At 37.5% G+C, this 22,978-nt stretch overlaps 1 protein-coding gene across 6 annotated transcripts in view; it reads left to right on the top strand.

The window, feature by feature from the left end:
• CDK14 (cyclin dependent kinase 14) overlaps positions 1 to 22,978 on the top strand; it is a 384,029-nt gene that overhangs the window by 236,920 nt on the left and 124,131 nt on the right. For all 6 annotated transcript variants that reach the window (XR_011005641.1, XM_068211387.1, XM_068211377.1 and 3 more), the window contains 2 exons: positions 7,845 to 7,984; positions 11,998 to 12,148. Coding sequence is in view for 5 of the 6 variants with exons in the window: in XM_068211387.1 (XP_068067488.1) it covers positions 7,845 to 7,984; positions 11,998 to 12,113 (256 nt within the window). In the remaining variant the exon portion in view is untranslated. The remainder of the gene's footprint in view (positions 1 to 7,844; positions 7,985 to 11,997; positions 12,149 to 22,978) is intronic.

The raw sequence follows: 22,978 nt of genomic DNA, 5'->3' as shown, positions 1-22,978 counted from the left end.
AAGGTTATTCTGTTCAACTTTCTGAGGTGCACACAGACAGCCTTTAAAAAACATTCACCTTGATCAGGAGATTCCCACCCTTTAAAGAATTTCAGAGTAATCAAAAGCTTCTGACTAGATGTCACCACTGTGTTGTTTTTCTTCATTAATTGCACTAACAGCAAACAAAGATCTTCCAGTAAACTATGAATCTGGCATATTCAGTAGTGGTCTGTTGTGGCATGAGTCATGTACTATGTCTTCCATAATTAGTATCTTTAATACTGTCTTAATTGGGATGCTGAAAGAATTAAAATGGTTGGTGGTGACATGTAAAATCAAAAAGAAGTAATTGCTAAATTCTTTCTGGGACAAAATAGTAAGGCATGTTCTAATTAAAATTTCTTAGGAAATACTTTTTCTGGGAAATACCTGTATCTAAGAGAAACTGCTGAAAACTGAGTGAAATAAATGTAATTACTTAAGGTAGTCTTCTTTTAGTTCCATTACTTAGTTCACATTTTAAAAGTAGCAAAACACTGTACACAGCAGTCATGCTGCCTAGGTTATACAATCTCAGAATTCCTAGGAATTAAGGAAGTTACGTGATCATATCACAGAACACCACATTCTCAATAGTTTAGGGTATGGTATCACTGCACATAGATTGTATGTTTGCTGTTTAAATAAACTCTTCTTCACTTTAATGTCTGCCATGTAGATTCCATGCTTCTTGCTTCATTTGATGCTCCAGCATTTGTTATTCTGGCAAAAAGATGATGAGCATCAAATGTAAACCTAACTCTGCATCAGAATTGGAAGAAACGAGTAGGAAAAATATCTGCAATATTTTCAATTAACAGTATAAGCAATCTTCCTGCCCAAAGCTCTCAGTCATTGGTGCTGTGTTTCTTTGGAAGGTTTCATAGCTCTGCATATTTATTCTGAGGCATCAGAGCAAGAGCTAGCCTGGTTCGCTCTCACAGAACTCAGAAGACTTTTAGGTCTGTTGTACATTGACTGGTTCTCCTTCAGCTTAGCCTTTAAATAGCAAATCAACAAAATTCAGTTTTTAAAAGTGGTGTATTCTGTAATGGTGGTAATGTTCTGCTTCCTCTATGAAGCGGACCTTCCAAGCTGGAAATCACAAGCATCATTGTGTTGAAGAAATACAGTAATAAATCTGAAACAGACACTAAAACACATTAAATCTAGTGCAAAAGAGTCAGGAATAAATAGACTATATCTTAAGTTTTTGTCTTGAGTTGCATTCGGTACTGACACATACAAATAATCAAGTTGTAATTGAGCATAATGGCTATTGTCAAAAGTGAATTGCCTTGAGAGGTTGAATCACTTAATTGTCTAGTTTAGGTGTGGCCAAACTGAGTCTCTGAAGCCTAATCTGACTCATGAACAGTTTAAGCTTCTTAATTCACTGTTCTGAGTTCAGGAGCTACAACTGTAATTTTGGTTTATCTACGGGGTCAGTAGATTCTTTTAAAAATTTACCAAGTATATGCCACTATATACCTAGGGCTAAATCTATATTAATTAAAATAGAAAACCTAGTTGTCTATATCATTAGTACCTTTTTTTGTTACTTTCACCTTTTCTCATGAAATACTGTTCATCTTGACTGCTTTCTGACTCATGGCAAGTGTCAAATGAGAATTTGTTCAGACAGGCCAGGGTTATCATTCCCTTCCTGGAATGCACTGAATGAACTTCCCTCCACAGCTTTCCAAATGGGGCTCTGACCTCTGCTACATCAACGTTAAGAGTTATGCCAAGGAATCAACACTGACACTTATTTTCATCTCTGTTCCATATCAGTGAATACTTATCATTGGCTGTCATGGCTTTTATTGTAATAATAAATATTTTGACCACCTTTTCAGTACTTCAGTGGATAAGACTTCTGATGCTGTAATATGGAAATACAATTAAAGGGGATCAAACTAATTTTTAAATTTCCAAAGAGATCGTATCATACACCAACATGGAAATGATGATGGCCTGAAGGCTGTGGCATGCAGTGTTGTGCAGGAGCACAGAGCAAGGACAGACACTGGGAGCAGTATAGCCATGTTATTGTACATGTTATAGCCAGTGCAGGCTTTGTCCCAGCCTAACTCTTCCAAGAGCAAGTCATTTTGCTGATGTGGCAATCTTGCTTCTATTCAGGTGCTGAGCTAGAAGAGTACAATTAAAGTGATGGCCAAGGGAGTCTGGAGACTGGATTTTCCCACCCTGCATGTGGAGAGACCTCAGTGTTTCTGAGTCTAAACTGTTGCCAACATCTCAATTTGGGAAGAGCAAGAGGGGCATCAGGTGTTTGGAGACATGTCTTTTCTAGGGAATGTGCACAACCCAGGACTGCTGTTGGCAGCCCCATGCCGGTGTGGGGTACAGTCCCAGCAGTGACACGTCACATTGCCTTTGTTTGATTGTATTATTTATGCTATAGTTTGGCTTGAGGTACCTCTATATTGTGCTGTAGAGTATATTCTGTATTTTGTGATTGATCAGCAACAAGTAAGACTGCTTCAGTGAGCCTTCAAACGATTTTGTCTTTCTTTGTTCATCAGTTTTAGTCCTCAATACCCTTTGTGTAAAACACTGAAAAATGGTAACATCTTTGCTCTGTTACATTCTCATCTTGATGTACTGCTTTATGCCTTCATCTGTATCAAAAGCTAAAAGGCTTGCATCAAAACTTGCGTTCACTTGTTGTGGTGGTTTCTTGATGGCTAAATCAACCCTACAAAAGCTCCGTGGAGGCACACCAGGCCCGTTAGGGAAGCGGCTCCTGCACGCTGAAGCTGGCACGTCGGCTCTTTGAAGACGGTAGGTGTTCTCTGCATGGTGGTAACAACAGAAAAGGCTGCTGGAGCTCGTAAAGAGGAAATGCTGCTCGGGTAGGCCCTGCTCTGATTCGTGTTTCACAGAGCTGCTGCTACTAGGATCACGTGTAGATTCAGAGGTATAAACTAGCAACGCACACGTGGGCATTTCTTAATCAGCTGGTTAGAAGGCAATGCATTTGCAAAGTAAGTATTAACTACAATGCTTGGTCTTGTACAGTTTTGTACGGAACTCGGGTGAGGCTAAAGCCCAGGATGAGGGGAAAAGGCTGCTGTCCTCAAACAGACTTGCGGGAAAATGGGGAATACAGCCATTGTGGCAGTGTCCTGGGAGGTGGGGTAGCATAGGGACTGTACTGGAGCCCTGTTGTTGAGGGGACCAGAGCATCCTCGGTGAAAGGAGCTGTGAGGGCTGCCACCTGGCCTGCCCTTTTCTCACCAATTTGTTAGTCCTCTTCATACCATTAAGCTTTGCTAAATGGTGTGATTGTTCAGGTTAACTGTGGTTTTGTCTTTCAGCACTTCAGGTTGCAGGAGCTTGCTCAGAATAAAGAAAAAGCTGAAATTTTCAAAGGGAATTAGGTGCCTTGCTCCTCTAGGCCATGCTATAAATGCCAGTTGAGAAATGAATTAATGATACACTGCAAGAATCATATCTTCACATGGAAAATGTCCACAGTAAATGATTTTTGCTTTGGGAAGTATTTACCTCATGCTGCTAGGAGCATATAGACAGCATATTATCTCCATTTGTTTTAATGCCCATTTGTCTTAATTATTAATGTGATTTTGAACTGCCTTCTTCATTGCATTTAAAAGCAAATCACCCCAAGTTCAGAAGTTCACTGCACATGCTCCAAACTTTTTTTTTCTTAAGAGCTTAAACCAAACTTCAGTGATCTTAGTCATGTTCTGCTTGACCAAATACTGACCTTCCTCTGCAGTAGAAAGACATTTAAGCCTGTTTTCTGAAATTAAATCAAATTCTTGTAATCCAATGAGATTTACAACTGCTCAAGTCTAGTCAAGATTCATATATATTTCAAGTGAGACAGGTTCATGGTTCATATGGTGTTTGTTTTTCTTGAGCTAAGGCTGTATATAGCATTTGGGATTAAATTGAAAATCAATGTGTTTCACAAATGTCATCAGAGTAGGTGTGTAAAAATATTCCCAGTATTTCTCAAAACAATATCTACAAAATATTTAATGCTCATTGCCAAAAGTTGCTCTGTATTCTGCTGTACACCACATTTTCTGGAAGTATGTATGCTGTCATGGCTAGTAACTATTCCTCAGTGATTAGTGTGACAGTAAGTGAAGCGTGAATATTGAGACTTGCCATATCATGCATGCCAAGTTCCTATATGGCCCAACTGCTGTGAGACAAAACATGCTATTATGTTTTAGACACAAAGCCATATTGTATGAAATTCCATCCTGTCTCGTACTGAAAGAGGTGTATTTAAAAATGAAATATTTTTCTTCTTCAGTTCTTTTGTTAACTTCTGTATTAGGTATTTAACTACTGAGCCCCATCAGAAAATTTAGCTTTTGTCTCTATTGAGGAATCAGGTTGCAAACTTAAATCAGACAAATTGTTAATGTTTTAAGGAGGATATTTTAAAGAGAATATTGGCAAAAAAAAAAAACAAAAAAAACCCAAAAAAAAAAAAAACCAGAGGAACAAAGCAATCGTTCCAATGTTCTGACCACTAAGCTTATGCACTAAATAGGGTTTTCCAAACAATTCTGCTTTAGCAGATGTAACTTTAATACATGATCATACAGTACATTTTTCATAAGTAAAGAATAGCTTGTCTTTAAACAAAGCAGCAAAATTAGTCATGCATTCCACTAAGGCATTGGTTTTTAATACTGACAACCTTAGGAGCCCTCATGCATGTGCTTTTTGCAGTGCCCACTGATTTCCAGAAGTGACCTTTGCAGAAGACATGAGTTTTGGAGAAGAATTTTTTCATTGATGTGCAAAGCTCCATAAACAAAATTAGAATTTTAATGTAGAACTTTAAAGATACAACTGAGCTAGGGGAATGTGGTGATTTGATCCAGGAGTTACTCGGATGATCTTTGGCCTGTATTACACAAGAGATGACACTTGATCCTTATGGTCCCTTCTGAGTTTGAAATCTATAAATGCTTGGAAACATAATGCTAATAATGTAGCAACTGGAATCTTCAAAGCACTGACAAACAACTAACACCAACCCCACACCCCCAGCACTACTTGGAATGTGATCAGGGAAGATAGATCTAATAATTATAGCAGATTGAACTATTTTTGCAGACTGTGCTATGAATTTAGTCCTCTTTCTACTTATTAATTATAAAACTGGTTCTAATTTTGACTGATTTATTCATAATTATTTAATTACTTGATGTGATTATTTTGCAGCCCTAGATATTTTTGTTGGACTTATATTCTATTAATGTATAATCTGCTGATTATTTGATGTTTATCTTCGGTTTCTCAACTGATTTCAGTAAATGCATTTTTTTTTATCTAAACTGGGAAGGTGACTGGTTTTCTAAACTGTTCCTATTCAAAACCCTTTCAATTTATATTTGTTTTTCTGAATATCTTGCAAAAAGATCTTAGCAGTATGCCAGGTACACTGGTGACCATTAATGCAGTCAGAATGTCAGCATCCCTCTGTTCGAGGAACTACAGATGGCATCCAAAATTTCACCTGCAAGTCAGAATTTCTTGATGTTTGAATGTTATTTTCTTTGGCTTTGCTTTTCCTTACCTAATTAGCATCTCCACTATATGTATAGATCAGCTAAGGAATGGTGTAATTTGTATATTGGAGGGTAATATTTCGCTACTTAAGTGACTGCTCTTTTCTGAATTAACAGTAGTTCCCATTCAAGACAGAGCAGGTTTACTATAGTTCCTAAAATCTTGCAGCTACCTCTGTGGGGAAAAATGACATTGGTGAAATGGTTTGACAGAATCTCTGAACAATTTGTTGGTGCAGGGGGCATTAGGACTCAGGCATCACAGACTCAATATAATCACCATTCCATGGAAATTTTGGATGTGTAGAAGAATTAATACCAATTCTTCTTGAATATTTGCCCCTCCTTTTCCTTTTCTTTGTTAATAATAACGTTTTGTCTTGGTATTTTGCTGTGTTCTGTAATTAAATTATCTGTAATGGTCACAACAGTTTGCTGAACATTTTCAACAGTCTGATAGTTTAAATAGTCTGGAATTATTCTAATTTATGGTGTAATTTATAAGCAACGAGTCTTTCCTTCAAGGTGTTTTTCTTTTGTTGCAAACTGAAAATGAAAACAGAAAAAAATTTGCCCATCAGGAAAACTGGAGTTCAGCATCTGTTTAACCTGAAATAGCAATTTTGAAATCTAATCCTGGGATTTCAATAAGATTATGAGTGATGAGATACAATGCCTTAAAGTAGTCAGCACTCCTAAGCAATTCATCCTTGAGTACTTTCTGGACATATATTCTGCCAGTTCTCAGGAAGAGATCAGATAAGCATCTTTCCATGTAGCATACAGTTGCTAGAAATTAAAAAGACAGCCAGTGGCATACTTCTTGAATGATTGCAGATATCAGCATATCATGCATATTCGAGTACATAATTTAGGATGGATGCTTTTGACTATTTTTTTTTAAATTTAAAATTAATATCTAAAATTAGTTTTTTTTTCACACTGACAATGGTATGGACATGGACAAGAAGTTGTGTCTATGACATTTGTAACTTAAATTTCTCACTTTAGTAAGCTTTTTTATTTATTTAGTGTTTTCAGCATTGTCTGTTCTTTGTTGATTTCAGCTATGGCTCTACTGTTTCATATCAATCATGTCATGTCAGCCCAATAAAAGAGTTTAATCCATCTTCTTGAATTTTTTTCTGGAAAGTCAGCTTGAGCTGAAAAAAATGAATATTTGCATGAAACATCCTGCAGGATTATTGATTTTAGAGGATAATATAACCTTTTTCAAATGCTGAGTTATTTTGGACTGCAGTCTACTATCTACTGGTTTTGGAAAACCAGTGCATTGAAAAAACCTTTTATAGAATTTGGCATTTACCTAGTGAGACATCTTTACTGAGCAAAGGCACGGTTGAATTTATGAAGTTTCCTAGTAATAATAGCAACATGATGTCAACAAGATTGAGCATGTATTTTTTTGACTGCATATTACAAAAAGCTTGGTAGCTTTGGAAATTTAGGCAGCAGCTGTAGATTACTAGACCCAGGCCACAACTTGCTGATTACCAATTTACTGTCTCCACTTCAAATCTATTACTTTTTAGATTATATTTTCTTATAATATTCCCGAGGATTTAGTTCCCAGTGAAACAGTAAGTTTTCTCAGTTTCTGTAGGAAGTTTAGAAAAGAAAACTCACTTAAATTTAATGTTTGCATTACATTAACACTTAATGAGGAGTCAATTCCCTGCCATGTGAATACATGAACAAGAAGTCAGTACTTCCTGAAAGACAAATGTCTTTGTGAAACATGATGAATGTGTTGCATGTTAAGTATCACTGGATTTTAAAATTTTATACTTCTCAAAGTTGTGAAGTGAATGTTGCTGTTATTGTAAGCTAGGATTTAATGTGTTCAGATGGTAATAAGCATTTGTTTCCAGCACTGTAAATTTTCAGTTTGTCAGTTTGCTCAATAAAATGTAAATGGATGAATCAAAACAGTTGCTTTCAAGATGCTTTCGAGCTGTTGCTCATGATGCTTTAGCATACTAGGCAGGACATATGTGATATGGTGTATTATATGCTCTGTAGTTGTAAAATTTATAGGAATTTTGATCTGTCAATACAGAAATAATTAATCAACTCCCTAACCTAAGGAACACTTTTCCTGGTAGCACTTCTGGCTATTAAGACTTGGTGTTTCAACTGTACTGACTGGAGATGGAATTAGTAAACAAAATAATGATACTGTTTTCCAGAAAAACCTTCTTGTTTGTTTTTCAGGCTGAGCTGTGTGAACCATGCAGAAGATCTAGCCTCCAAACTACTCCAGTGTTTCCCAAAGAACAGATTGTCAGCACAGGCAGCTCTGAGCCATGAGTACTTCAGTGATCTGCCCCCACGGCTATGGGAGTTAACTGATAGTGAGTATAACCACCTCCACGTGGATTAGAAACAAAGATTCTAGTTCAGACACATGCATGTGTGTATGCTAACCCCCACATACAGACAGCCTCATGGACACACACAGCCACACACTAAATACGTGACTGCAATTGTGTAGATTGAAATTACATAGTTAGCTTGACACAGGACAAAATGGATTTTTTTTTTTTTTGCTATCTCTGCTCTGCAGTCTGCAGCCTGCTATCTTTGTATTTGATTATGTGTGGAGCCAATAGAATTCTCTGAATTGTCATAAAGCAAAAGGAAAAATGCAATTTACATATTTAGTGCTTTTCACTTATAACATACAGTACTTCTTAACTAGCTGCAGCACACAGGATAAAAATCCAGCTGCTTTTGATTCACAGATTTTTTGTGTTATAACAGTAACCTTCAAGAAAGGACTCGTCATTTAGAAGTCTGGGAAACACAAAGTAAACAATCAGTTAATTTGCTGAATTAGACTGTGTATGAAGAGGATGATATTCTTAACTAAGAATGCTTTCACTATTTTCATACATCCTTTTAATTCCTTTATTAAACAGAATGCATTCCAGTTGACTTGGCAGAAATGTTCCTATCATTGTGTATGCTGTCAGTTATCTTTTTAGTAATTTTAAATCATTTATATTGTATGTCTGCATGTGGTTTTCAGTGTTAAAAGCATACAACTATTTATTCTAGGGAAAAAAATAGTGTAATGAATGGTATTTTTTATTCAGAGAAAGTTCTGTTATTATAGAAAGGTTTCACAAGGGAATAGCAGTCAGCATTTTGTTTTAACTCAATATGGTGAAGAGACACATGCTTGCATTACAGCATTGTATATTCTTTTCTGTTTTCAAACATGCATCCATTAGCAAAAGATCTATATCCAGTATCTCAAGGCAGAAAGTTCAGAGATGCAACAATGGAACATGGGTGTGTAACTATGGATGATTTAAAAGTTTGCTTCTAAAAACTAAGCTCTCTTTTTGAATATTCATCCACAATAGAATCTGTTTACAGTAGTGACAGTACAAAAACTTTTTATCTTTTCCATCCTCAACAGCTGTAGTAGTCACATTTTGAGCTGGTTCTGTGCCTTGGCTGTCCAAGTACCCTACTCCCAGCCCTGCTTTGAAGACCACTCTCCCATTTGTAGAATATGAAAATTAAAACCAAAATATCACCAATGATTTCTGTCCATCACTATCATAGACTGTGTTCTGGCTCTGCGGAAAGATTCCCAGTTTCCTCCTCTGCCATGATGACCCACCACTCAGTTTGCTGACTGTGGTATTTGATAAGCAGAAAATTTAAATGTTCAGTGGCTGCTGTTGAAAGTCTGCCTTTGCAGAAACTGATGCAGAGATTCTTTTCTTCAGCACTAATGAAACATCAAGAATGCCAGTTCATTTATCAAATTTTCACCAAATGGAAAACAAAAATCACTCTGCAGTGGTGACATCTCAATCCTTATGACTGTGTGATTTAGTCTAGCGAGGATTTTGAATTCTGAATTCTGCAGTAGCACTTTTCTGTTAATATAGACTTATTACCCACTTGCCACTTAGTTTATCAGTCAGTGGTTAAATCCAGCTCTATCAGTGAAGTAAATGCCTACACATTATCACTCTGCAGCAGGCTGCCAACAGAGACAGTCTTGTCCTAGTCATTAACAAGCACAATGTATGCAGAACACCAGAGGGGAATTAAAACCACAAAAAATACCTCAGGGTGGTATTTTTAATATGAGAATTTAATTTGTAATTTCACAGATTAAGAATTTTGGCTGCATTAATCCTTTTATCAGCTCACAGCAGGTTATTTGCAGAAGCATAACCATAAGGCGATATTCATTGGCAGAAACACGTCTTTGCATAACGTTAAACATCAGGAGCAGTGAAACCTTTTGAAGGGGGGAGAATAAAGATGAAAAATCATTATATTTTAAAGCAAGGTTCTTCTAAATGCCTCCAGTAAAATTTTGAGTTACAGAAAGACTATTTCTGTGTCTAGTAGATAATCATTATGAAGCATAAATCCAGATGCAAAAAAGGACAATCCCAGTATCAAATACTACAATCATTTCTATTTAGTTTGACTTGGATATACTTGTAAACATATTTACAAAACAAAGAAGTCATATACTTTGGAGAGTTGGGATAATGTTTACTGTATAGTGAAATTACCAGTTTTTGTGATTCTATTTCTCTATTTTACATCAAGAAACACTATTGATAGTTAATTAAAAATAGTTATAAAGATATTGAGTCTTTATGTAGAAACAAAATTAGTGCTTTCTAATTTGGACACCGCCAGTGATTTTGCAAATCTCTGTAGTGAGTAGTATTCATCATGGAATATATTTTGTCCAATTTGGTTCTAATGCTGAATTGTAAATTTGGGAATTTAGCACTTAAAATGAGGGAAAGACTCATATGTGGGTAGAAAAGCAAATGGGATGAATCAGTAAAATGATTTTCCATCAGAAAATTGATTCCTTGGAATCACAATATTTCACAAAAGTATGGTGACTCTACCTACACTGAAAAAGTAAAAATGAAGTGTTTGACTTCCTATTCTGGTTTTGACCATTAGTACTAGGTATTTGTATTCTATGTAATACTTTACAGTTCATTTTTTAATGGGGTTTATTTTAAAAACATATGCAAAGTTAGTTTATATGAGAAGAACAATTTTGCTTTTTTTTCTTGGTTTAGTTTCAAGCCAAGGCATAATTTCAGTTGGGTTGGAATTTCAATTTCCGGATAAGCTCTGTCTAAAAGGTAGCCACTTTCAGTTTTTGAAAATAGCAGATTAAAAAGGTAAGGGTAACCTAGTTCTGCTAAAAACACCTTGTCTAGGAATACAATGCAATTTATGGTGCATCATAGCTTTCATTAATCTGAAAATTGAGCAGTAATCCATAGATCAATACTAAATATGTGTACTGGTTATTTTACTGATTGTTAAAAAATAATCATTCCCCCCACTTTTCTACTTTTATATTTGAGAGCAAGTATTCATTTATTTGCATAAAAAATCTGCCATTAACAATGTGTGTTACCAAGGATAGCAGAATAAGAAATGCAAGTTCAGATGTCAAACTACAGTGGGAAGGTCTGTGCCTAAAGCAATAACCAGGTCTCTTAAAGACATAGAGATGAAAAAAGTAGTTCCAGAAACTTACAGGTATGCCAACTGTTAGTGCAAAAAATAAAACTCTTATGGCCCTGATTAGTTCTTTAGCATGTCCTTATGGAATCACACTGTGGCAGCTCTTGTGAGGATATTGTTATATGGAGGCTTGTTTTCAGGAGGTATTAAAAGTCATTGATTTTTTCCCCATCAGATTGAGGCATCCTAAATAAAAATGAGTTTTCATGTTATGAATATGTTAGTTCTTAACCATTTACATTTTGACTGCTGTGATTATTATCATCATGTCTCCTAACAACTAGTTGCCTGGTGTGACATGGAAGTCGTCAAGGTTTTTCTAGCTCATGCAAAAGTAGATTGCTTCACATAAAAGATGTTTTAGTTGTTGGGATATTTTTAACAAGCCTAGTTGCCTTTAGTAATTCAAAAAAGAAAGCCAAGATAGTTCAGTTCTACTGATATCAAGATTCTATAGATGTAATATGTGTTATCAAATTGTTGAAAAACCTTTGCTGCATGTGTTCCCTTCCCATTTCTAAGTTCTCTCAGCAGAAATTTGAAAGTGGAAGTTATTCATTGTATGGTGGTGTAGAGGACAAATAAACACATACAATCTGGAAACAGGTTTTTTTCAAGATGCATGCAGCTAAGAATGTTTGCACCATACAATTTCCATCATAATGCTTTCAGCTTCTTTCCATTCAGATTTTGTGCAGTGCTTACTTGCAGAAATAAGTGGTATATGTATTAAATGTGTTGTGCTTGCCATATATATTAATTATTTTTAAATAACTGCTTTTGCTGCAAAAAGAAATCAAAGTTTCTGAACTGACACTCTTTTTTACAGTGTCTTCTATTTTTACTGTACCGAATGTAAGATTGCAGCCAGAGACTGGAGAAAGCATGAGAGCCTTTGGAAAAAACAATAGTTATGGCAAAGGTGTATCAAACAGCAAACATTGAAGAATACCTATGTATGTTCACAACTGATAATGCAGGTAAGACTCGATTATTGGAAAGGAGATCTTTGAAAATGCTCTTTAGTTATCTTTAGAGAAACAAAATACAAAACTCAACTGCATGTCCATATGCAGGCTGATACTCTGTTTTTGCAGTTTTACAGTCCATATGATGAGTCTAAGTACTCAGGAATGAGTGTCACTGACAGGTTCAAAACATTGCAGAAGTTGGTGTTAGTATATTAAATAATAGTTTGCCTTTAATTTGGACTGATACTTTTTTACCCCTGGTAAAATAGGAAGCGAGAAAATACCTCTAGTGAGTTCTGTTGTTAAATTTTGGGGCAAGGAGGAGAAATCCTATGATTCTATGATTTAAGTTCCCTCACAACCCTAACCATTCTAAGATTCTGTTATTTAGTAGGTTGGTAGTCTTGGTAGCAGAAGGATGTTCTTGATAAAGAGATGCTGTCATGTTAATGATTATGATCTGTATCACTGGATTATCTAATACTAGTTTTGTTCAACCGTTGTTATTTAGCAGTGAAATAGTGTATAATATGACTTAATGGTATTTTAAGAGCAGAACTTGAGAAGGTCAGGTGAATAGAGAGGCTACTTGCCAAATTACAGCAAGGGGATGGTGGAGTTATATCATGGCATTGTCTTCTGCCCGTGTACACCAGTCCAGTGTTTGCTCAGGGGGATTTAACACTTGGCAGACTCTTCCAGATTAGCAATATTTCCTTATATAGCTGCTTTGCTTCTTACGCTTCTCTAAATTGTTTCACACCACAGGGTTTAACAAAATACTTTAAAAGCAGATTCTTTTCATTCAAAAAATCAAGGCCTGCCTTGTTTTTTCTTGTTTGTTTTTAAAGACACGGTTGCTTTTGCATGTTGAGTCGATTTTAACAGTTTGTTACAGAAGTTCTAGAAGCTGAGATAAATGCACATGCTGCTCATATACCTATTTGAAGATATGGTCTCCCATAAATGTAGTTGATATTCACATGATGTTTAGATTTAGCTAAGTCTGCTTTTTACAATATCAGATATAACTTTCTCTAATGAATTACACTTGGGTTTACTGTTGTATGCTTATGTAAAACTGGGGTTTTTAACCCTGTAGTGTTGTAGAGTCTTTGCCTGACAGGCAGTAACTACTGAAAAACTGAAATTAATAGATTTCGGTGCTGACAGCCTGCCCCAGTTTTTGCACAAGCTCTTCGCCAACAAACCATTTAAGATTCTCTAATGTCAGAAATGAGGCTGCCTCAGAGCAGTCTGTTTACATCCTTATTGACAAGCTAATCCCTACTTTTTCCTGGGGCTGTGTCCCTGAAGACATCTCTTCAGCCTTGTCTGTTCTAACGTGACATATCATCCATCTAAAGTATATTTAGAATGTGCCCATCTGTGCTAAAGACCTTTTGTGTAGAAGCTTATGTACAGAATCTCAGTTCTCATGTACAGAATCTCAGTTTTCATGCACAAAATCTCCTTTCTGTTGCTTCCAAATAAACGCAATTTTTCACTTATAAAATATGCAATGGAAGGTTTCTGCAAATGAGCATGTAAAATAGTACAAAAGAACCATTGGATCATTCTTACTGAATATGTATTTGAGCAGGTACAAATTACTGCTTTAAACTTTTATATGTGAACAGAAAGAGAAAACCAAATGTACCCTTTACGTACATCACTGTGGCGTTATGGCTGCTCAACCACAGTTTTAATACAGAATAGCATGGTTCATTGTGAAAGGTCTGAAACCACTTAGCAAATATTGTAAAGTGTACATTATCTATTGCATTTTTCCACTGTGGCTTGGGACTTTGTTCTGTTAGGTGCTTACAGTGCAATAAAATATCAGCTCCCTGCTGTAGTATTTGACTTGTGCCATGAGATGGGGACCAGCAGGTAATGGTGGAAAAGTATTAGGACCAAACAGGTCCTTATACCATGTGGAGAGCTGGGGATTAATGAGATGAAACTAAAATTCATAGGGAAGCAGGAGAACTGACATGGGAATGTATTTGAGTGAGGAATTATTAGAATGGGTGGAAACATTTAAAGGGATGAGACTACCAAGCAAGTAGAGGTGTGAGTCAGTGTGGAAAATGAAAGGAGTTGGGAAAAGAGACTGCAGTTTTGGTAATGGGAAAAGAAGATCTGGTGAATGGCAGGTGGTTGTGATTTTAAGCAGTAGAGTAGTGACTGGCAAGTAGGATGTTCAGTCAATAAAATGGATAAGTTATGAGTCAGTTACTCTAGCAGAAGACTAGAGCTGCAGTCAGCAGGAGTGTAGCATTAGGGAAGGGGTATTTATTACAATATACTCTCTCAAAGTCTCCATTCACAAGGCTCAGTGAAGCAAAAAGATGCATGAATAGCAAAAGGAAAGATAGCAGTAACTCCCCAGGGCCATAAAGTTAACAGGTAAACAAGGCAAGTAGAGTTAAAGAGATGGAGGATGTTAAAATCCAGTACAAGATGTTAAAGTGTCAACAAGCATGATCACATAACATCCCAACTAGTGGGATAAAGAAAAATTAGAAGAGGTAAATATTGCAAGGAAATAGATCTGATTATTAAAAAAACCCCAATAAACATAGCAAAGAAATTTTTGTAGCTTGTCTCCTGGACAAGGTAGGCACAAATGTGTTTCACTCAACTTCGTGGGTTGACTTTATGCATATATAGAGGTGGTAGAGAAGTTAGAAAGGGCTGGAATTTTGAAGTGTTCCAGTATCATTCAGGAAGCTGTGAAAGAGAAAAATCTGTAGATAGTTGCTCACTAAATCCTCTAACATGTGTGTAAAGGAAAGGTTTTATTTTTTATATATTTTTATGCATTTATACATTGTAAAGGAATTTATTAGAGAAACACACAAAGAAACATGAACAAGGAACTATCTTCAACCACATCCTCCCTCCCTCCCTCCCTCCCTCCCTCCCTCCCTCCCTCCCTCCCTCCCTCCCTCCCTCCCTCCCTCCCTCCCTCCCTCCCTCCCTTCCTTCCTTCCTTCCTTCCTTCCTTCCTTCCTTCCTTCCTTCCTTCCTTCCTTCCTTCCTTCCTTCCTTCCTTCCTTCCTTCCTTCCTTCCTTCCTTCCTTCCTTCCTTCCTTCCTTCCTTCCTTCCTTCCTTCCTTCCTTCCTTCCTTCCTTCCTTCCTTCCTTCCTTCCTTCCTTCCTTCCTTCCTTCCTTCCTTCCTTCCTTCCTTCCTTCCTTCCTTCCTTCCTTCCTTCCTTCCTTCCTTCCTTCCTTCCTTCCTTCCTTCCTTCCTTCCTTCCTTCCTTCCTTCCTTCCTTCCTTCCTTCCTTCCTTCCTTCCTTCCTTCCTTCCTTCCTTCCTTCCTTCCTTCCTTCCTTCCTTCCTTCCTTCCTTCCTTCCTTCCTTCCTTCCTTCCTTCCTTCCTTCCTTCCTTCCTTCCTTCCTTCCTTCCTTCCTTCCTTCCTTCCTTCCTTCCTTCCTTCCTTCCTTCCTCCCCTCCCCTCCCCTCCCCTCCCCTCCCCTCCCCTCCCCTCCCCTCCCCTCCCCTCCCCTCCCCTCCCCTCCCCTCCCCTCCCCTCCCCTCCCCTCCCCTCCCCGTTTTGGGGATTAAATAGGAAATAAAATCGAGAGACCCAATAAAGATGTGCCAAATCTTTCTGTGATAAGAAGTTATCACCTCTTGCTGTTCTCTCACACACTTGCCAGATGTTACTGCCCTGATAGTGCACCCAATGAATTAAATCCACTTTTCTTTAGGGTTTGGAAGGCAAAAAGATTAGGGGAGGAATGGCTGAGACATCATCTGCTAACTTTTGGGAGCAGCAGTCTCTGGCAGATTGATGAAGGAGAGGGACTAAAGTCAGTACATTTGTAATTGGCTCCATCATTGATTAGAGCTTGTCTTAAGCCCTCAGAAACTGGAGCATCTCTGACAATTTCTTCTGTCTTTAAAATACTGTAGTGCTTCAGCTGCCTGTCTACAACTCACAAATCAACTTACCACTTGAAAAAGCAGTAGCCTAGGACATGTTTCTGAAAACTTAGATAACATCTGTCAGACTTGGACTACTAATGGGGTCTTTGTAGACCACACTGTGTCATTGTCTTGCGCTCCAAGAAGAGACAGCACATTTATTCCAGTGCCCATGGGGAAAAACCTGACATTTGGAGTTAGCAAGGTCAATGCTGAGGCTGCTCTCTACTGGAGAAAATTAGCAAATATGTGGTAATGAGCATCACCACACAGAGAAAAACCTGTCAGCACTGAAATAGATCGGGCCTTTTGACCATAGCTATGGATCTTTAAAGTCTTGTGATAAAGCAAAATGCTTTTATTTTGTGCCTGATAGTTTCCATTGATATTTTTTTCTCCATGGGGAGGAAGCATCTCTGTGGAAGCATTCCTCATCTCTACATGTCTTGTTGAGTTATACTGTATATATAAAGTCATCCATCTTTACAGATCTGTTTTATTGAGACAAGAAGGGACCCTAAGAAACTCTAGAGCTCTGTTTTCATTTGGCTAGTGGAATACATGGCTAAAGCTTGTTCCTCTCTGGAAAGGATGAGTCAAATAGTAATTGAAAAGACAAGGCATTACCTGATACCAGATAGCACGTGATGTTTTCTTGTGGTGATTTATAATCCCCAGTTCCCATTGGTGGGCCAGAGACACGAGATGTGTTTCTGGCCTATTGTCTGCTTCCTGGAGCCAGCAGGGACAGCTTCATTCAGGATGGTAACACCATATGCTTTTAAAGTATTTAACCTGTATTACCATAATGAGATCCCCTGGCTTTCTAAATCTCTTTGACAATTCACTGAAGCAAAACAAAAAGTGGCCTTTATTTGTATTGCTTCACCACATGCACATGCATCCGAGCAATCCTGAATGTCAATCGCAGGGTGCTGAATTCTTTCTTCTGTGTCCATTTAAGCCAGCAACTGACACCAGCCCAGCCAATCTCAGGGAGGATGGCGTCATTCGGGCCAGCTCAGCTGTGTAAAACAGAATAAAGCTGCAGTGATGACAGTTACCACTACAATGGCAAAAAGTGCTGGTTATTTGGTTACTTATGACTGGGTGTGTTCAGCAGCACAGAATCATTATGGAAAATTACCTTTTTCTCTTTGCTAGCTAGAGAGGTGGCTGTTGTTGCATCCTTATCCAAATAGTTTCATTTTTGTTTGTCATCCTCAGTTTTACATTTATAAATTGTTCAAGAGTGTCTATTCAGCCCTGCTGTGTGGGAACATAATTTTTGCCTGCCTTGCCCTAGTAAAGCCACAGGGAAGCTGTAGTCCAGCAGTGTGTGTGTCCAGTAGTCAGCATTGAAAAGTAATTTTCATTCACTACTCCCCTGCATTTATTCTGTTCTGGGTACCCCAGTGTTGCTAAAACACTGTGGAAAACCATATACTGTGCATCTAAGTCTTCATCTCTTCAGCTTCAGGGGATAAAACTGTAGTAATTACAGTGGAGAAAGGTCTGCATAAAAGAGAAGTTCTAGACTGAGAGACTGCATATCAACCAGATTTTGTCACTGTTGATTTAATCAAAAGCTCAAAGTAGCCAGTAGTGCTTTATATGTGTGAAATCTCAAAATTCAGTGTAAAACCAGATTGGGAAAGAAAAGCAGAGCTATAAAAGCATAGCAGTAACCAGTTTAATTTTTAAAGCATTTTTTTAACAGATGATTCAGATAGATGTGTATAAACAGTCATTGTGCTGCTGCAGTTGAAAAGATGGAAGCCTAAGCACTGAAGATGGGAGGTTTAAATTTCTCTTGCATCTTTTAGTGCCAGACAGTGTCTATACATGAATGTTGAGGGTCAGTTTAATTATTTAACTAATACTGGATTTGCATAAATTGGCTTTCCTGAAAAGGCTAATAAGATGCAGTTGTGGTGGGCAGCTGAAAGCAATTTGGGTTTGAGTCCAGTAATGATAGTACTAATCAGAGTTGAAATTGTAACATCAATTTTGTAAAATGTTAAATTAGCATTAAGTTGTGAAAGATAACTGCAGAATCCAAGATATTTTTGGCTCTCTAGTAGTTTTCGTGCCATTATTTTCTTATGTTAACAACATAAGGGCTTAATGAGACTGTTCCAGCTGTGCTTTACGTAATATTGAAGAATAAGATCACCACACTGCTAGAATATACCCTAAATAGAACACACAGGGGAAAAACTCCAGGCATTGGTCTACATTTTCTTTGTGATATCTATTATCTTATTTTTATTGATATAAAATGAAAATCATAGACTGAATTTTGCCCTCTCTTCAACCATGAAGAAAGCCCCCCCATATGCTCTGGACTCTGCACAGTGACTGAAATGGACTGAGCAAATAGCTGTCCAGTGCAAGGCAATTTTTGTATAAACTGCTCATCTGACCTTAGTGACATGTAGGGACAGAGGATGAAGGAACCGTCCCCAGGTCCCCAGTAAAGGAAATCCACTGCCCAATCAAGGAGCTCATAAGGCTTAGACAATATGTGTAATGGTGTTTTTGTGTCAGGACTGTAACAGGTCACCTTGTCTCTTGTCTTGTGAAATAGTCACTTAATTGCACTCCTTGTAAGTAGTAGAATGCACAGTCTCTTGATTTTTCTTTATAAAAAGAGTCAGTAACATAATGCACAGAGGTGTGAAAAGTGAATTGGGAAGGATGGTCTCGCTAAGGAAGCTGAACACCAGTTCTGATGAAAGCCTGTCCATCCTGGAGACTGAAAGCCCAGGAGAGCATCTCTGCCTGGAAATAAGTACACTGAAACAAGTAGGCATGATCAGGATTTCTAAAATAATGGGAGTCTCTTTAGGAAAGAAGAAGGAAAGAAAGGAAGAAGAACAGAGAGGGGAGATCTTCATATTTTATTGTTACATACTCCACTTGGTAGGACAAGTATTTCAAACCTCCATTGCTAGGGAGATACTGATTTTTTACCTGCAGTTATATACTCTATGTCATTCGGTGTGAAACTAGTGGCTACATATTTACTGACATTATTCTTTTTAAATTGTAATGTGTCATGGCCAAACAGCTTCAGAGGTGGCAGAAGAAAAACAAAGTATTACTACTATTATGGATAACTTTTTCGAAGGACAATACTGTATTTCCTTGTACTATGGCATAGTATGGAGCCTATTTTCAGTTCATTTCTAATGCATGATAACTTGCCTTCAGCACTGTGAAGATTCATTTTCAAATAATTTTTAGTGTAGAGGTTTGTAATTTTACAGTCATTTATGCGGTAGGAAAGATATTCATGATATTTGCATGAATTCATGTGCTCAGTTGCAGTGCTGTTTATCTGTCTTTCCAGTTTGTTTGCTCATAAATTTAGGAGACAAAAGGCGGAATCCTCTATGCCATAAGTGTACTATATTGCATTATTAATATTAGGTTAGCAAGCAATTCCCACTAGACAGTCTTTGTGGTCTGTTCATGCTTAAGAAGTGTCTAGGCATGAAAGGCCGTTTGAGTTCCAGTGGGCTGATAGTCTGGGATGACATTTGAATGCGGCGAGGACAATGTCTAGATGACAATGACTGGGAGGGAGGCAAAAGCGGGTCTCCACTCTCCCTGCTCTCCCATGGACAGTCACCTCTCCTTTAGGATTATTTCCTCACGTGACTCCTCAGTTAGGCTTTGTCTAAGAGGAATGTGGAACCACTGGAGGGGAGAAACTGAGGCTTCCAGACAAAGCAGAGGCTTCCAGTGCTGACACACAGCCCATAACCCAGAGAGACAGCAAAGCTAATGAGAGGCATTGCCTCTCAGGCAAAATTTGCAGCATTCAGAGTTCACAGAACATTTTACTTTCAGCCAAATTGCAAACAAAAAATGAAATTTAGTATCTCCTTATACCAGAATCTTTTCTGTGGAGGACAAGCTTTGTGGTGCCATTTTTCATCTGTAGCTTATATTGCCTGAATCTCCATGATATAAACAAACTAAAGCAACCACTGCAAAATTGGGTATTAAGGCAGCACCCATTAAAGTAAATGTGCACTGAATACCTCTAGTTGTGGGAAGATTCTTGCCTTAAAATGTATCAATAGTTTACAACTCAGCTAATAAATTATATTCATTTATTCTGCCCCATAAGAGGGATGAGGATGGATGTTTTTCCCACATCCTCCTAATGTTAATTGTTAAGTCTCAAGAGGAAAACTCAAAAAATACTAAATTCTCATTTAATAAAGATATCTAATGTAGAAGAATAGCCCTGGAACAGCATCTTTGGATACTTAAAGAAGTGGAAACAAAATTGAGTATTTTCATAATTTTTGGTCTGTTATAAATTATTAATGTTGTTTTGGGCCATATATGTATTTTGAATTAGTAATTATGGGCGATCGTTCTCTGCCACTAGTAACCTAGATTCTAATTCTGTACAGCCACTTCTGCAACCCTCTTTTGATGTTAATATAAAGTCTAATTGTGCACTATATTTTCTGGCTTTTTTTATTGTAACAGTAAAATCACAGCCTTTTTATTTAAATTTTCTCCCTGAAATTTTTATTTTACAATTGCTTTTAATACCTTTCTTGTTCAGTCTGTGCATTACATGTGTATCAAAATCTTATAGTTAGCTTATAGTCTGAAGGGAAATAAAATCCATACAATTAAATCTGTCTTTGTGTGCTTGAAAGATTCAGCACTGAGTAATCTGTAACATGATAAAAGGAGTGAAATCAAAACAACTGAGTCATTATCATGACTCTGCTTGGTTTCAGCCCATGAAGTGACATCTAGACTCTGCAGATACTGTATTTGTTGTTTTATGTAGCTGTGTGCAAACATTTGTAGATACAGAGGTGTAAATGTTGCCAGCATTTAAATTAGGTTAAAAGTGCTATTTATGGCTTACATCAACAACAAAAAATATTCATAATCATCCCTAGGTGAAGCTACTCATTTAACGAGCTTCCAGCTCCTAATTAATTCTGTAAAGAACACCATTTGGCAGAGCAGAATTATGAGGTTTGCATATTGATAGTGGCAGGGAAAAATATATCTGTTTTCTATTTATATGGTAAAATTAACTTCTGTTCTTTTGAAAATGGCACATCTCAGAGGTATTGCTTTCAAAATGGTCTCAGGGTGTAAAGAAAGCAGTAACAGCACCAGGCATTCAGTTCTGTCCTAATTTTCCCACCAGTTTTTCAAGGTTTCAGCTGTCTCAGAGACTTAAAGTAGTCTCATTAGGTCTCTGCAGAGGCTGCCTGCTTGCCTGCTCCATCACTCTCCCGAGCTGCCTCTCTCGCTCCCCCTCTCTCACTCTCCCTTTTTTTTCCCTCCTGCCTTGGGAGTGACTGTGAAGATCATTTGCTGGTGTGATTGGCAGGTTAGAGCATTCGATCAGATGAGTTCCTCTTAGTGCAGGTCAAAAAGGCTGGTTAGCAGGAGCTGTCGAAAAATGCCAGCAGCATTCGAAATGGGAAATGTCATGACTTCGAGGCAGGGGGTGCCACCTGGAACAGAAAGCCCCCAGCTCATTAGCAAGTTACAGGATGCAAGTTTAACTGGAGGGAGCAGAGGAGGAAAGATAATACCCAATAGGGAAAATTATTGTGAAGTGGAATTGATTTCATGTATAATTTGTTTATCACTAGAGGGGACAAATGCTGTCCTCCTGACATGTGCAGAGGAGTGTGGACTATGAATGAAGCAATTTAGCATAATCTCCAGGTTGAGCTCTGGATTTAAAGAATGCCAACTTCTTTCTTCCCAGCTGTGGAAGTGATCAGGTCATGTTGTATTAATTTAACCTGACATACTCTCAAATGGTTTATCTGGGCAATTTTAGCAATTTAACAGAACACAGTAGATATGAGCTGCGTTCATTATTGACATGGGGCAGTAGTTTGTCTTCTGGATGAAGAGGGGTTGGGGGTTTACTGCAAGCTGCTTTTGTAAAAAAGACATGTTCCTATTGCAAGTTGAATTATAAAAGGGTTCATTTTTAATGCTTAGTTGGACTGCATAAAATCAGAATGCAATTTCAGTTGCATCATGTAATTTTATTTTTGAGAAAAACTACATACCCTTAGAAAGTATGGATTTAAAAATAAATAAAGCATTCAGACTTACTGTATAAAATTTAATCTGAAATTAAGACTACAGGGTCTTCTGCCTGTCAGGGACTTAAAGAATGCACATATAAAACATGAGCATTACAAAATGCTTAGTCTTCTCCAAGACATCCTGTAGTGGTAAAATTGCAGGCAAACTTCTCATCCCAGGCAGTTTAACAAGCCCCTGGCTATTAATATTGCTAACCATTCACTGGTCTGTATTTTAGTATAAAAGGCATATTGTATATCAGTAGAAATGGCTGCATAGATTTTTCTCCCCCCCAACATACAGTTTTTTTCAGAAATGTTAAGAAAATAAGATGAGATCATGGTACCTGCCAGACTGTTTTATCATGATATCTTTGTGTAGCTTTTTGTCTAGCTCTGCTCCTCCTGAAGACAAAGGGAGTATTCCATGGACTTCAATGGGAGTAGAGCTGTCTCCCTTATCAAAACTAACATAGACACAACAATACCATCTCAGGCTGAGAAAATGGGCCTTAAAAGCTGAAAGGGTTCCTGAAAACTATTTTGCAAACTGTATCCGTTCTTGTTAAAGAATTTTGTCTTTTATATATTAAACTCATGCTTTTCTCAGCTGTTTGGAGCTCATGCTTAAGCAGTCTCTTGGTTGGATGCTGAGGAATGTTTGCTTACTGTTCAGTTCATTGGTTTTTTTCAGCTTTCATTTTCTTCTATCTGTCAAAGTTTTTAAGTTGGTAATGGAGTAGCTAGAATTTGCTTTATTGAGTAACCACAGGCTGTTGGATTTTCCTTTCTCCACT

The sequence above is a fragment of the Anomalospiza imberbis genome, chromosome 1 (genome assembly GCF_031753505.1).
Source record: "Anomalospiza imberbis isolate Cuckoo-Finch-1a 21T00152 chromosome 1, ASM3175350v1, whole genome shotgun sequence".
Classification (NCBI taxonomy): domain Eukaryota; kingdom Metazoa; phylum Chordata; class Aves; order Passeriformes; family Viduidae; genus Anomalospiza; species Anomalospiza imberbis.
Note: the sequence above shows the minus strand (reverse complement) of the source record. Positions and strands in the feature narration are given on the sequence as shown.